The sequence below is a fragment of the Ipomoea nil genome, unplaced genomic scaffold (assembly GCF_001879475.1).
Source record: "Ipomoea nil cultivar Tokyo-kokei standard unplaced genomic scaffold, Asagao_1.1 scaffold0188, whole genome shotgun sequence".
In the NCBI taxonomy this organism is placed as follows: domain Eukaryota; kingdom Viridiplantae; phylum Streptophyta; class Magnoliopsida; order Solanales; family Convolvulaceae; genus Ipomoea; species Ipomoea nil.
Genome location: NW_017616616.1, coordinates 2,737,421 through 2,754,288, shown reverse-complemented (window position 1 = coordinate 2,754,288; position 16,868 = coordinate 2,737,421). Strand labels below are relative to the sequence as shown.

Here is a 16,868-nt window from a genome sequence, read left to right as displayed (position 1 = left end):
ACATTATTTTCCTTTATTGCATCTTTCATGTCTCATTTACAGGAAACATGCCACACTAGTTTAGCCCTCAATCAGGACCCAAAAAATTGCTGGTCCTGGCTGTGGGGACCCCATTGCTCCAGATCTTGTTTTGATCAGTCAAAAACCGCGCTTCTACCGAGGTAAGTTTTACAGTTTTCTGCTTTTATTTTTTGTAGTTTTTGAAGCAATGTTTGTAGGAAAACTGTCTTAAAGTGGGTGAAGAGTGGGGGGAGCTTTAATTTGTGATCATTGAGTGCTTACATTCAATCATGTATGGTTTGAATGGCTGTCCACTATAACTACATTTATTGAATCTTTCTTCATCTTCCTTTGCCCCCAAACCTTTCTTGATATAGATGTTCATACTTTCTGTAAATGAATTATTATGTTGGGATTTTTAATAATTAATGCTTACCTGTAGCCAGGAAGAAGGTTGTTCATGGCATTATTAGACACTAATAGACAGAACCAAACTGTCCATGTTAAAATGTTAAATATGTTCAGCTGCCTCTCACACATCACGCGTATGTGCTAGGTATAGTTCAACTGGTTGATCAATCATAAGAAAGTTAAAGAGGTCTGTTTTGCTGGCAGTTGCAAGGTTCAGGACTTTGTTTTTACACATCGCTCATATGTCCTCGAGCATAGCTCAATTAGTTACTAATTTAAAGAAAGTAAAGAGCTCTGCTTTGCTAACAGCCTTAGGCCGGGTGCAAGGTTCAAGGTTCGGTTCTTTCCACTCTAAGAGCATTTCCATCAGTGTTTTTGGCATGGTTTTTGCACAGTTTTTGAGGCCATGTATCCTAGGTGGAAGTGAGAGGAGAGAGAAAATTTTAGTGTGTTGCGTTTTTGGTTTCAATTGTGGGCCCCACCAATCAGCCAGAACAAATCCGCCTGGTCCGCACTAGGAGCGCCCTAGCGGGCGCGTTAATACGGTTTTTTTTTTTCAATTTATTTAGATTTTGTTGTCTTTTTTTTTTTTTTTCTTCTTTTTCTCTTCCCCTCAATTTTCCTTTCTTAATCACACCTACAAAAATCGCAACTGTTGAGGATGCTCTAAGGAACCTGTAGACGGTCTTTTTCGTAAATCGCTCTCCTATGCCATCCCCACCCCAAAAATATAAAATAATGCATGGTGGTTGGGGTGGGGGGAAGAAGACAAAGTGAAAGTTAGGTTTAGGTCACTGCAGAACTGTATATAGTGTCAATAAAATGCAAGTGACTACCTCAGATTCTTGTTTTTCTTGATCAGGAATTAGGCTGTGAAGACCATGGTTGTTGAAGCAGTATACTTTGTCTTCTTCCACATCCACAGATGACAGATCCCTTAATCTAATCATTTCCAACCACTTAAAATGGCAAATTAAAATTTATGATTTCTTGGATCTGCAGCAAACACCAGATGCTTCCAACAACTGCTGTGTTTTTTTTGCTAAAACAAAATACTTGTCAAATTTAACATGTGGAGGTGATTCTCCTCTCCCTCTGTATTCTTGAAAGCTGTGCAGAGAAAACTATAATAATTATATGGCAGTTGGAAGTTAATAATGAAATGATGGTGCAGTGATTTCACTCAGAAATAATTTGGATGTGATGTTCCAACTCCAATAAATGGTACATGCCATGACAGGTTACTGTCATGACAGCCCCTAATCACACCCTTCAAAAACACCAACACCTCTACTTTTTTGGACTTGAAGTCAAACTTTCATATTCATTATTATAGGAAAAAATATGCAATCACTACAATAAAGTTTATCTTGTGATCCTAGTTGGTAAAAAATCATAATAATATAAACTAAACTAGGTAGTTTGTTAGCTCAAATGGGAGTCTAATTTAGAATATTGTGGTTACTAAATCAACTTTTAGACCAAATCGGCCGGAGATAATCCAAACTTCTCATTTTCTTGAAATTTAACAATCCAAAATATATAGAACATAAATTAATAGTTTAATGAAAATTACACTTTTTGTCTTTCAATTTTACCCATTATGCCATTTAATCCATCATTGTCAATTTTTGAAATCTGGTTCTTTAATTATTGTAAATATTGTCAATTTGGTCCCTCAACCCTATAATTATGAGGTATATGAGTGTTCACAATTTACATACTAAATATTTACAATTTAAATTGTATATTCAGTATGTAAATTGTATATTTTGGACCCGGGTCCATGGTATAACTGCTAGAGTTATGGAGGAAAAGTGGGAGCTAGGTTGAAATTTCAAAAGAACCCAAGCAAAACTGTAAATTGAATGGAAGTTTAAATATTGAGGGGCCAAATTGAAAATGTTTGGAATAATTAAGGAATTGAATTTACGCAAATTAATAATGAGTAGCTAAATTGCATTTTGGGCAATAATTGTGAGGTTTCAAAACATGCAAATTTTCCCTTTTAGGTTATATTATATTTGGCTGTGGGTGCAGTATGCTATTTTCTTTGGATTTTCCATTTTTCTTATGAAGGCTAGATATTTCACGTATATGAAGATTTCTGAACCAACTACTACAAAGTAGCGAAAGGTGTTGAGCAGGCTAAAGGAGTTAAAGTTGGAGGTGGGTGAATGGGACCAAGTAATGAATGGGAATATATCAAAGTAAATGAAAGAACTTTTGGCTGTGGGGCTGAAAACACACTACCCATTGAGCAATATACTCCGGACATAGCTCAACTGATCAATTAATTCAAATAAGTTTATAAATTTTGTTTTGATACCAGCCATATAATACAGGCTTTAGGAGGTACAAACATTTGGACATCCTGAGAAATATGGATTTGGTCTTGTTGTAGGCACAAGTGTACACACATGTGGACATCTAGAAATGTATGAATTTAGCATTGTTGTGGCTCTAATGTACAAGCTTTTGGACAGGAGTGATCATGTGTCATTAAATTTAGGGTTCAAATTTATAAATGAGTTATACTACATGTACACACTCAATTTTACTCCTTGATGTGGCGGACTCTGATAAGCTATCTTTTTCATGTGGGTCACAATACAAGTGCCTACATCAAAATTTTGTGTGTGAAAGTAAAAGTTAAGAGTATAAAGTGAGAGTACAATATATTTTCCCTTATAAATAGGCATTCAAATCATTTTCCTATTTTTTTAAAATACAATTGTGTATGTTATTTGGATTATATTGTGTACCGTCAACACGTGTTAATAAGCATCTTAAAAAAATATTTCAATTTAATAACTACTTTTTCAACCTATTAAAATACAAAGAGCCGTCCACACTAAGCTTAAATGGGAGAGTCACTTCATGGGCATACGGATGCAAAAACGACATCGTTTTGCATCAAAACGCGAATCCTATTTTAAAAAAAAAAATTCAGTTTTGATTCCTAGGAACAACATTATGTTATTCATTTTTTAGTTCATTCATTTTGGATTTTTAGTTATGTAATTCTGGATGTGTAGTTATGCAATTCTAGATTTATAGTTATAAAGTTATGGATGTGTAATTATGCAATTCTGGATGTATAGTTATGAAGTTATGGATGTGTAGTTATGCAATTCTGGATTTATAGTCATGAAATTATGAATGTGTAGTAATGTAATTTTAGATGTATAATTATGAAATTATGAATGTGTAGTTATGCAATTCTTATTTTTTTTTTTTTAAGTTAGACGTCAAAACGACATCGTTTTTGCATCCGGATGCACAGTATAACGATCCCACTTCATGTCAGTAGACTCATTGGCAACCCTTATCCTTAGTATCAATGAAATCAACCGACATCTTAGAAAAATTCAATAGCTTATTATTAGTGAATTGCCAAAAAGCCGAATTAAAGGGATAAAATCCCTAATTTCAAAGCAATAGAGCAAGTGTGAATATTTGGATTTTGGAACTTCCGCATGGATGGATCGGAAGCATGAACTTGATTTCTTGGGCCCATTTTGAACAACAGGCCCAAATGTGCAATAGTTATGCTGTGCAACTGAATGCATCATGCATGGCGCATACGATACAAAATGACGTCGTTTTAACTAAAAATGCGCGTCCCACTTAAAAAAAAAAAAAAAAAATTCAGGTTCGATTCTTGGCAATAGCATTATTGTGGATATATAGTTATGAATTTATGGATATATAGTTCATTCATTGTGGATATTTAGTTCATTCATTGTAGATATTTACTTCATTCATTCATTGTGGATATATAGTTATGAATTTCTGGATATATAGTTATGAATTTATGGATAGTTAGTTTCATTTATTGTGAATATTTAGTTCTTGTGGATATTTAGTTTATTCATTGTGGATTTTTACTTCATTCATTCATTGTGGATATATAGTTATGAATTTATGGATATATAAAAATGCTATTGCCTGAAAATTGAACCTGATTTCTTTTTTAAGTGGGACGAGCATTTTTTAACCAAAATGACGTCATGTTTGCATCCGTATGCACCGTGCGGTGCATACGGATGCACAGCATAATTTGCGCCAAATGTGAATACCCGCCGCTGAAAAGCCCATCATAAAACGAATCTATCATCGTCAAAAGCTCTAATCTGAGAACCCCAATGAAAATTAAGCAACGGAGAGCGAAGTCGTCTCCTGATTCTCCTCCATTCATTACTAGTTGAACTTGGCTATAACATGCGTAGATTGTTTGTTCAGGCATGGCGGCAGAAGATTAAGCGGCAATTCAGACTGATAAAAGCTTCGAGGAAGAGAATTGACCGAAGAGTGATAAAATGAAAGTGTTGAAAGGAAGAAGAAAGAGAAATGCTACACCGTTATGGAGTGCAAACATGAATTCAAGTGATAAAAAGACGGTATGATTCGCACCTTAGAATTTTCCTATTTTCATATTCAACTCAAATGAAATTTGGAAATTTTGCTAGCCTTTTAAAGCTTATATAATAATAATGCAGTGTACTGGCATTATGAACTTTGCAGGAAAAATGAATAAGAAAAAGGCCAATTCTTACTAGAAGCAAACAAGAAATCTGATTCAACCACAGTGATGTTAATGGTGTATTAGAAGAATTGCAGTTAGGGAGTGAAAACACAAGGTTTTTGCCCACAATTAAGGTTGTATGAATTTTACCTATTCATCATAACATAGACATAGAATTCATCAGCTATATTGTCTTCAACTAATCACAAAAGAACCTATTCATATCTAAGGTAGCTGGACTAGGAACTTAGGAAGCCACTACTGATAAAACAACCCATACAGAGGATATATCTGTTGAAGACAAAGTGACAAGACAATGGATGGAAAAACAAGCCTATACTAAAAGAACTCGAAGTCAAGAAATTTACCCTCGGGTTTCATGTCTGCTGCTCCTGCCCCTACCCCTACCCCTCCTACTATCCTTTTACTGCTATTGGCAGCAACACTGATGGGATCAACTTGCCCTTGCCCCATCTTTACGCCAGGGGGAAGCTCAGGTTCGACTGGTCTTGGTACTTCTGGTGGGGTGCTGCATCGAATCAGTGCCCAATTAACGCCTTCAAAGAAGGGGTGTTGTTTAATTTCGGTGGCTCCTCTCTTTACCCCAAGCCGATGTTGTGGCTCTTTAACAAGTAAGCCACGGATAAGATCCCGGCTTGCATAACTGGTTGCAGGTGAATCTGGGAACTTGAGCTGCTGCCCTACTACATTGAAAAGAGTTGCTCTGTTTCCCGACCCTTTAAATGGAGTTTTACCATATAGTAATTCGTGCAAGAATATGCCAAATGTCCACCAATCAACTGCACTGCCATGGCCTTCTCCCTTGATGATCTCCGGAGCTAAATATTCATGTGTCCCTACAAATGACATTGACCGAGCTGAAGTAGGCTCTGCAATTAGTTCGGGTAGCGCTGTACTAGATGATAGCCCAAGCTCTATTCGAGGCTTCTGGGACTTTTTCTTGTTTTTCTGAGGGAAAATCCGCGGGAGAAAGCAAGATGGTTGAATGCAGACAGATGTAGGCTCAATGCAGGCTGGCTGGACACAGAAGGCAGCTCCTTGTTTGGATGGATCTAAAGAGCTCCTTACAAGTGTGGGGGAAACAGCACATCTTAGGGAAAGATCAAAATCTGAAAGCATAATGTGGCCATCATCTCGGACCAGAACGTTTTCTGGTTTCAAGTCTCTGTACACAACTCCCAACATATGAAGATACTCGAGTGCCAGTAAAACTTCTGCCGCATAAAACCTGTTGCATCAAAGAAGAGCATTGATAAAGGAACCAGTGCTAAAGATATCCTTACATTCAACCAAAAAGAGGTGAAAGTGAGAATAAAGAATAAAACATATATATATAGCTTGAAATCTCTTAAGTCTGTTGAATGTTTTATTTGTACTGAAGGGTCTCCCCCTGAATACCTTGCAGCATACTCAGAAAAATGTTTTCCAGGTTGTCGTTGGCGCAAAGTATGCAGATCCCCTCCGGGACAATACTCCATGACTAAGCAAGAAAATCGATCAGTCTCAAAGTGAGTGTACAAAGTTGGCAAGAATGGGTGATCTAACAGTTGCAGGATTTCTCTCTCTGTCTGAGCCCGGGTCAATTTCTTCCTGCTCGCGAGGGATGCCTTGTCCATTACTTTCATAGCGAAGTAACAGCGGGTCCCAGTCAGCTCGGAGAGATAAACGCTGCCAATGTCACCGCAACCCAGTCTCCTGAGTAACTTAAAATGGCTCATGCCTAATACACCATCTCGTGACCGAATTGCAAGTATAGCCTTCCATCTAGGATCATTCCCTTTGTGAGGCTTGTTGGCAGTGCCCGTAATGTTGCTCCAGTTACTGTCATCACTAAGGCCGCTGCTATTACTTGCCCTGCTAAGGCTAGTTTTTGCACTTTCGAGCGAATCCCCTTGCATGCTCGCCTTTGTGCTCTCAAAGTTCCGGTCTATACTGAGCATGCCATCACTCAACATCCCGTCACTTCTATATGTGCTCGTGCAGCTATTGACGATGCTCATAGTTCTAGCAACGCCAACACTATCAATGCTACTAAGCGGACTTACATTACCACTCGGAGGCAGTGAAGCATCCCAAATGCACTCCCTCTCTTCGGGATCTTGGGGCAGACTAGCTTCGGTATTTTGAGATGGTCTGGGAACCGCAAAGGGAGAAGAGATTCTAGCTACATCGTTTGGTTCTTCAATCAAGCGCTCTGCAGGTGAAAGAAGAGATAGGCTCGGTTTTGCAGTAGGAAGAACCCTGATTGAAATATCCTCTAAGAAAGCGCCCTTCCTAGACATGCTTTTTACCAAGCCTTTACCATCTCCTTTGCTCTGGCCAATTGGTACGTACACCGGTCTCATCAGGTCTGTATCAACTGGTTCAGCCGGGTGGCTGACCCCATGGAACGATGAAGAATTGATATCTTCATACGAATCAGCACTTGTCTTAAACGATGAACCAACATCAAGCATAACATCCTCTTCTGTCTCATGACAAATCATCCCTCCTCCTTTCCATGCTTGTAGAGGAGGCCCAGTTAAGACGAGATCTTCAAACTCCTGCAAATTGGGTTTGTTCCCCACATCTCGCCTTTCGAAAACTGGGCGAGTACTCATCAATTTAGCCTCAGGCCTTTCGAAAACTTGGTGAGTACTCATCAATTTAGTAGCCTCAGGCCTTTCAAAAACTGGGCGAGTACTCATCAATCTAGCCTCGGGTTTGTTTCCCACATCTCGTCTTTCAAAAACTGGGTGAGTACTCATCAATTTACCCTCACTAGACAACGGTGAGGGCAGAGGCGCCACCTTAGCCTCTAAAGGCTGCCTTGGAACTGGTTTTGATTCTGAACCCCTTTGCATCTCTGGTTACAAAATATCATCACAAGCACACCTCTACAAAAACAACAAGAAAACAAAGATTACTCCCATGTCCCAAACTCAATTACACACCTCTTTATAGGCATGAAGAAGAACCTTACTAAACATTATGCTTTAGCAATCAAGAAATTATCACATCCAAACCATTCCCTCCTCAAGAAGAAGAAAGAGATGTTTGTGTCAGCAAGAATGAACATCAAATTTGCATAATTGTGAAACAAGAAACAACCTTAAACTTGTTTTTGAAACTCAAGTTTTGAAAAACAAGGTATAAAACAATACCAACATCCTTAAACTTGTTTTTGCAGTCCTAGCCAAGTTGGTCGGACTGCTGGCTTGGTAGCCACAAGGTTCTAAGCTCTAAGCTCGACTTGAGGGCGGCCTATTGAGCTATTGTTCATCTTGTCTTGGTTTGAGAAAGATGGTCTATTGATCTTCTTGGTTTGTTTATGATCAAAATCAAGAGAAAATAACAACATAAACTACAAGCAAACCCCTACTCATATACTCTGTATTACCTCTACAATTCCCAAAATATATCATCTACCCACTAACTCAAATCCCTAACTCAAGCCAAACCAATCATCTCCAAAGAGGAAAAAAAAAATAAAAAAATCTAGACATCAAACACTATACAAAACGCAGCAGCCATTCCACATTCTTTCCCCACTACAAACTGTGCAGAATTACTTGGATTCCACGCAATACACAACCGCAAGAATGTCCAAAAGCAAATAGTGGCAATAAACAAATCAAATTCAAAAGCAAAAACAACAAAACCAATCAACAATAGAGACAAAAACGGCATTCCCATTTCCCACCCACAACCGTATAATCACTCCCGAAGCAGAAAGAAAGGAAGAAAAAAATAAATTGGAGTCCGTACGACAATTCCCGGATCCAAACCCGCGAAGCAGATCCGTAACGGCAAAGAAATTTGAAATCGCAGCGTAAAATTGAACTCCCCTTACCTGCCTGTGTGACTGCGTCTCTACTCCAGAGCACTAGAAGCCGCGATTAATGGCGAGCAGGGAATACGAATTTAAGCAAACACCTCTCAGGCGCAATAAATGGGGGGTTTTCAGTTTTCAGTTCTGGGAATTGAATGCTTTTTCGGCGAGACTACAACAGCTACGGCGCGCTTAGCAGCTGCCGAGAATGTTAATACGAGTAGAGTACTAGGTAACAACGAGAATAGCAATAGCAATAGTAATAGGATTACGCTATGAGGGTATAGGGAAGGGAAGAAAAGGAGCGATCTTTCTTTCACTGGCCTGCAATGGCTGGCAAAGTCTGCGAACTACTACTACGGCGAGTAGGCGGAGGAAGGGGCAGAGCAGCTTTTGCTTTTTCGTCGTTTTAGGCTTGCTTTAGTCATGTGCTAGACCTGCTCTCTGGATTCACTCATTATACTTATTTCGCCTTCTCTCTCTCTCTCTCTCTTCTTTCCTTTTTGGCTCTAATTTTACTTGAAAAAAAAAAAATAATGTCGTGGACTGTTTGTTTCTGTGTAGTGTGTACTCTTACCATATCCGTAGTTTCTACTATGATTATACACACCTAGTAATCCTAGTATTAGTATTGCATGTGGTACTAAATTATACGGAGTATCTTAAATTATGATTGTATGGGGAGAGAAAATTCAAGATATTGACAAAAATTAAATTTGCGATTTACTATAATCATGTTCTACCTACTTGATGTGGTAAATATGGTAGTTCTCACAAATACGTATAAGTATTGAGGTTGAATCTGGATTTAGGTCATTCTCTAGTCTGCTTGTTGGTTTAAGTTTTGAGTTTGGAAAATGACGTAAGGTCAGAGGATCCAAGTTGTATAGTTGTAGGTGGAAAATGTCTAAAGTATCCCCTCCCTTGCCATAAATGCGATATTTGTAGGAGATGGAAAATGGGAAACATGCTAGACTCCCAACATGCCTAGCACGTGTCATGCATGCAGTGGCCGAGCTCGGGAATTGAGCCTCACATGCCATGTGTACTAAGATTCATGAATATCTATTAAGATTGGGTTGGACTTAAGTTATCAACTGTACTTGTTTGGTGATCATGCCGATCTACAAGCGCCTTGAGGTCGGGTGAATCGAGATCGTGATTAATCCAAGTCGAACGCTGGCCTGATTGGGTGCCGAGCGAATGTACAAGTCAAGGGGAAGGCCTACTCAAGTAATATTTCCCATCACCAGACATAAGTCTTTTTCAATGGTTTTAAATTATGATTACATGGTTACAATAGATTTTGGAAAGATTTAGGTGTGACAAAAGAATTTGGTGATTATAGATAGATATTGTAACTCTAATATAATTTGTAATCAATAATGGGTCATATATGTAGAGAAAATCTTACTAGGAATATGAAGATGCAAGTGTTTAATGCATGTCATAAGTCCAATTTATGTTGAAATGACTTATCTAGCAATTCTAAATTTATAGCCATGACTTATGGATGCATGAATCATTGAATTGTATTGATGATATTGAAATGTAGGTCAATATCTATAATTCCTTGTTGGATGATTTTATATATAATTACGTTTGAGTCATCATTCTCTAATGACACACTCATGAATCATCTTGTTTAATACATCTTTAAAGTAAACTATTATAAATAGCTAATAACTTAGTAATTCTAAAATTATATTGAAATCTACACAATTGCACACATATATAGCTATGGAGGTAATGGAGCACTTTTCACTTGGTGGATTTGCCCAACTATCCATTTACACTCATGTCAACATTGTCTTTAAACTATTGAAAAGCATGAAAATGAGCTATAATACAATCCAATAATGAATTAATTACTCAAGAACTTCAATCAAAATTAATGACAAAAATGACTAAATCTAGATCTATTGCAACACTAAATATAAAGAATGAATAATAGCTTAGCACTCATTATTATTTTTATTTAATTTTTTATAATGAGAAAGAAAACTCATAATCATTATTCAAATGCGTATAATAGATATATTTCATTGTTCTTAAAAAGTTAAATCTCCAATCCAAAGGTTCTTTACACCATATCCTGACAAGACATCTACACAATGAAACTCAATCCTGTGTCATAATTTCCAAATTTCACCCCATATATCATATCATATCATAATTGACAAAAGAATCATAATATTTATTTTCTTTAATTAAAATGAGATATCGAGGAAAGTTTAATTATTTAAATTCCACTTATCATTTCTCATAAGGAATTAACGCTATAATTAATGCGGGGCTGCAGTGAAGGGACGACGCGAGGGGCCCAGGGAGAGAGAGAGACACCGAATGTGGGGCCCACCGTCGACTTCTTGCCGTTGGGATGGCCCAGAAGCGGGCCCCGCCTCTGTTCCTTCTTTGGAGTACACATCTTTTCCAAGCAGGAAGAATTGAAAATGAACCAGCAAAGAGACTGTTTTATTATTATTTTTTTCCACGTCATTTGTCATCTTCACAACACAATGCATTTTTTGTTTCCAAATACTTCACACATTATCAAGAACGAAATATCTTAAGTAAATAAAATTACTTTTTCACAATTTTTCTTTTTTGAGAATTACTTTTTCACATTTTGAACAATTAAGTTATAGCCAAATGACAATGAAATTAGCAGTTTGTAACAAAGTGATTGGTAAACAATATGTTTATTATAAATGGGTAATATATATAATGAAAAAAATAAACAATCGGTCAAGTTAATTCAGCTAATTCGACTGAAATGGACGAGTTAACTCGATCGAGTTAGGCGCTAAGCGAGCGCCTAGGCGATCAAGTCGATCGAGTTAGGCGCTAGGCAAAAATCACCATGATTTAGGAGTATCTAGACGGGCGTCTAAATCAATTTTTGCAACAATGATATATAGACTATATGGCTAGAACGTAACACAGTTCTCATTTGCAAGTTGCAAATTATAACACAAAACAAAGTTTTCTTAGTCTACACTCGGCTCTGATTTAATAATTAATCAATAAAAAAAGTTTAATACAAAGATCATGTTGAGTAAATGGTTGTTAACGGATAGTTATTAGCCTTTAACTTATTGAGTTAATTACAGGGTATAATTAGTTGATAACATTAATTAATTGTAGAAATGTGTTTGGTAAATTAATTGTTAGCTGATAGCTGTTTGATATAAAAAAATTTTTTATAGAACATCTAATTGAAAAAATTATTTTGAACAGTTTTTTTTTTTTTTTTAATTTTAGCATTTTGTTAATAGATTACATTAGTTTCTCGGGGCTTCGGCCCTTCATCCTACCAAAAAAATATATTTATATTTGAGTTAATACCCAAAATTGTCCTCGACTATAGTGGTTTTTCTCAATTTCGTCCTAAATGACTTTGGTGACATAATATTGTCCCAGACTTTTGTGTTTCGCTCAATTTAGTCCTCCATTTGTTATTCCGTCAAATTGGTGTTAAATAAAGGGACAATTCAATAATATCAATATTGACCTCTCTTTATCGACATGCGAAGTGAGAAATCTTTCTTTCTTGCACGAATTACACCCAGAATTACTCTCAGACCTACGAATTAAATTTTATATTCGCAGGTTTAAGAGTGATTTTGGGAGTAATTCGCAAAAAATATGGATTTCGCACTTCACAGGTCTATGAGTAAAGAGATGTCAATATTAAAATTATTGAATTGTCTATTTATTTAACAACAAATAGACGAAATAACAAATGAGAGACTAAATTGAGCAAAAACACAAAAGTTTGGGACTAAATTGAGTAAAAACACAGAAGTCTGGGACAATATTAAGTCACCAAAGTCATTTAGGACGAAATTGAGAAAAATCACTATAGTCGAGGACAATTTTGAATATTAACTCATTTATATTTATTTGTTAATTAAGTCAAACAATTAATAATGATTAAATAAGTTAAAATTAACTTATAGGCTAACTTTTTTACCAAATAGGGCAAAAGTATTTTTAAAGTATATGTACATTAGTAGTAGAATGAGTGCAGGGTGATGTTAACAAGAAAGAGTTTGATGTGGTCCACATGTGAACAATAATGGGTGAGGGGAAAAAGACGTGTGCCTGTGAGGGTGCATGCTGATTAGGAGCCCCAAGTAAAAACTAAAAACGACGTCGGAGACCTGCGGCAGTAGTTCTGCCAATTCTGCAATCATGGTTAGGTTTATTATTTTTGCAGTACGCGAAAACTGGTCGGTCGTTTGTTTATTGTTTGGTTGGTTTCTCGCGTCTGTTGTCGTGAAACGACAACTCCCTTTTCTGGCACATGCCTCAACGACTCATCGCCTCCCCCCGTCCTATCCAGGAACACAGCTGAGCCTCACCAAACGCTTGATTAGACTTTCATGGATTATATTGACTCGGGTAATTCGATTTGAATAATCTAATAACTAAAGGATAATGTATAAACATAAAGGTCAGGTAATGAACGTAAAGATAGGAAATAGGTGTCACGGAGATAAAGTTGTATTAATACTTATGTAATGTTATTACAAAAAAGTGAATGATATGATGATATCTTAATAAGACAAAGATGAGTGTATTTTATATCAGGCAGTGCCCCAATCGCTCCCTCGAGAGAAGGGCGAGTAGTTTGGACTTCCTTAACTGGGTCTAACGCATCCACTACGCGTGCTACAACCGTCCATGAAGCCACGAATTGGAGGTTGAGCCCAAGAGCTTGGCCTTGAACCTTAGCCGAGCTCGAGGCTTGACCTCTAAGGTGCATTTGGCGTGGGACTTCTAAGGTGCACTTGGCTTGGGACCTTCGAGGTGCACTTAGAGTGGGACTTCCAAGATGCACTTAGCTTGGGACCTCCAAGTTGCCAAGCTCAAGACTTGACCTTGGCCCAAGTTTGGTTGGGTCCACTCTATGGGATTGATTTGCTCAGGGAAATTTGTAATATATCTATCAGTTTTAACTTTGTCAAGTTCACAATTCCCTTTGATTAGTCTAATGGCATCAATATTATATTATATAATTTCAAGTTCGAATTTCATCTTAATCAAAATTAACATTACATTGAACACTTTAACATATATTACTAATAGGTTAGTTAAGACGTAAAAAATGAGTGATTAAATGAGTAGAACATGATCCTCGTATTATGAGATTATAAGTTCATTTATTGTCATTATTCTCTTGGTCGAGCCTATTACGCAAGACAAGTATGGAAGATGGGATTCAAATACAATTTTAAAAAAAACATTAATGTAACAATCTTTTGACCCATGATAAAAGAAATGCATAATTGTCAGCAATGGGAATATGGGAATATGGGTAAGTTCTCGATCCCATGAAAGCTGAAACATATAGTAGTGATTAAAATGATTAGCTGAATTACAATATTCAATTCATATCTCCAATCCTCACAAGTCTCACATTTCCAAAAAGAAGTGTTGGCATACCCTTTATTGTGGGGCTCATTCCCCCCTTTGCTTTTTGAAAAGAGGCAAATGAGAGGTTTGAAAGTATGAGTGTTGATGCATTGGAATTGGTTAAAGAGAAATTGGTGGGAATGAGTGGCATACAATGGTGGATTCTTTGCATGATCCATTGATCCCTTTTCTCGCTTTATTTTTTTCTTTGGTTTGGTTTGGTCATTTGAGCATATTGAATTTGTCTACACTTGACCAAGAACATTACAGAACAAACAAAAGTAAAGATGGAAACAATAATTTTATATATATATATATATATATATATATATATATATATATATATATATATATATATATATATATATATATATATATATAGGGTCAGGTTCCTGTGAGGTCAAGTCTTCCCGTGCGGTCAGTGTGGCATACACCATTATGTATGCATACAGTGTTAAAAAATACACCAGAATGAAATGTCAAAAAATACACTAAAAAAAAAAAATACACCACACATATAGTGTATTTACGAACACTGTGTGGTGTATTTATGCATACCTAGTGGTGTATGCCGCACTGACCGCACGAGAAGACCTGACCCTATATATATATATATATATATATATATATATATATATATACCTTTTCATTGAAAGCCTTGGAGGGAACCTGGTAAAACAGATTTGGCATTGGTAGGTATGTGTATGAACATAGTAAGTTTTTGCTGTACACATATCATATGTTCCTAGCTTTTTGACACTCCTAAGCGCATTCTGGCAGTGATTCATGGAAAGAGAAATTAAAGTTCAGTTGTTTTATACTATAATCTATAAGCCTATTAGAAGGCAACGGCTGCTCGCCTCCCTTGTTTCTTCCCTTAAAACATGTCCCACGGCCGCCACGGAAAAGTTTCAATAAGAAATTCCGTTTCTAGCTACTCACGTCGTCTGTGGATCTATTATTAGTTAGAACAGAACAAATAGAATATATATATATATATATATATATATATATATATATATATATATATATATGCGAACCTAAAAGTGATGTTACATTAGAAAAATTATAAAACTTTGATTGAAATCGGAACATTTTGCATTAGGTATTACTGAAAATATTATATGTAAATAATAAAGAGAAAAGGGATCTATTTGTCAATTTAGCATTTTAGTTAAGACATATCATATATTTCAATTTGGTATTAAATGCAAAGACATATAAAAAGTCATGAGTTTACGTCCACTAGTTGCTCGAAGCCTAACGATTTACACACATGCGAGCGTGATAAACATAATATATATATATATATATATATATATATATATATATATATATATAATAAATGTGATGTCCAACTTTTGATTTAGTACTTGAGTAATGATGAAACACATCCTTCGTTTGTTAAAATGGTCAATACAACCCCAAAACCATGCATAGTTATGTTTGAGCCAAAATGATTGTAGACTTTCTTAACCAAGAGATATATATAATTTTGTATGATAATTTATGTTTCCTCGCTATACTGAATTATATCTTGAACTACATAAACTGTCTCTAAATTTATGAAGAGGTAAATCGAATCAATATAGTTTCGAAAGTTAACAAGTTAAGTAACTCAAGTTTATATATCACACTAATAATAGGTTAGTGGGAACATAACTAAATCAACAAGAATCACTTATCCACATCCTTGTGCAGCTATGCCTTGATGGAATGATGGATTCTTGTGCTTCGATGGTGCTAGGAATTAGGAAATCACAGCACAGTGATTGTAACCTGGATTATGGAATAAGGTGGTGGGGCTAGGCCCATTGGACATTTGTATTAAGTTAGATGAAGGCCCAAATGTATAGACTAACAATACAAATCCAAATTTATAAGCCCATAATAAGGCTTAAATACATTCCTTACACCCGTATAAGGCCCATAAAATGTATGTGTATCATTAAGCCATTAGCTCAAAATAATAGGAAGAATTTGAGAGCAACTCAAGTCAAATTAGTTTGACAATTAACAAGATTTTAAATTTAAGTTCATTTGACTTTATTAGTTTGAACCAATGAAGTTAGACTTCGATGTTCTAAAAGACAATAGAACGGGTTGACTTTTTCAAAATGTGTGATGTGATAATGACAACTTATATAAGGTTTGTGGCGAAATGTTTAGTTTAATTGTAACTTTTAAATTAATTTTTGTAAAATTTTTAAATTCATTAATTAAAATAACTATTATCAAATTAACATGTTACTATTTACTTGTAGATAACCAGCTAATTGGTTTAACTGCATCCAATCGATAAGTTTATATTTCTAATTGTAAATTTTAAAAGTTAAAAGCCTTAATTGTTTTTCCATATAAAGTTGGGAGACTTATTTGACCATTTTTTCTAATACATACAAAGTATGTCTTATTGATTTAATAATACTTTTACTGTCGAACTAATGTTTTTTCTCTTGAAGTTACTTATAATCATCAAGTGCCAATGAATTGGCAAATCCCATCAAGTGTAATAAAAGAAAGTATCAAATCAAATAATGTTGTCTGGATGAAAATTTAAGTGGAGTAAGTGGCATTAGCTCTTTTAGTTAGGACAACCACAATAGTTGCTTGGATGCATAAGCTTTTTTGTTCACCAATGACAGGGAAGGGGAGGAAAAACAGCAAAGTAACCAA

The 16,868-nt window shown here is 36.0% G+C and overlaps 1 protein-coding gene and 1 long non-coding RNA gene across 6 annotated transcripts; one reads left to right on the top strand and one right to left on the bottom strand.

Moving 5' to 3' along the window:
• The first annotated feature begins 4,484 nt into the window (after window positions 1-4,484).
• LOC109182843 lies at window positions 4,485-5,126 on the top strand. Its single transcript, XR_002054453.1, has 2 exons — window positions 4,485-4,814; window positions 4,939-5,126. It is a non-coding gene; the product is annotated as an uncharacterized LOC109182843 (long non-coding RNA).
• LOC109182818 (serine/threonine-protein kinase D6PK-like) lies at window positions 5,051-9,278 on the bottom strand. 5 transcript variants are annotated; one of them, XM_019333055.1, is made up of 4 exons: window positions 8,793-9,278; window positions 7,615-7,836; window positions 6,359-7,569; window positions 5,051-6,188 (listed from the first exon to the last, which is right to left on the bottom strand). In XM_019333055.1, exons 2-4 carry the CDS (start codon window positions 7,801-7,803, stop codon window positions 5,279-5,281), a joined length of 2,310 nt encoding a protein of 769 aa, XP_019188600.1. In that variant the 5' UTR covers window positions 7,804-7,836; window positions 8,793-9,278; the 3' UTR covers window positions 5,051-5,278. The 5 variants fall into 5 exon arrangements, with proteins under 5 accessions (XP_019188600.1, XP_019188593.1, XP_019188569.1 ...); XM_019333048.1 differs by having other exon boundaries at window positions 6,359-7,576; window positions 7,622-7,836; XM_019333024.1 differs by having other exon boundaries at window positions 6,359-7,836.
• Between the last annotated feature and the right edge of the window lie 7,590 nt (window positions 9,279-16,868).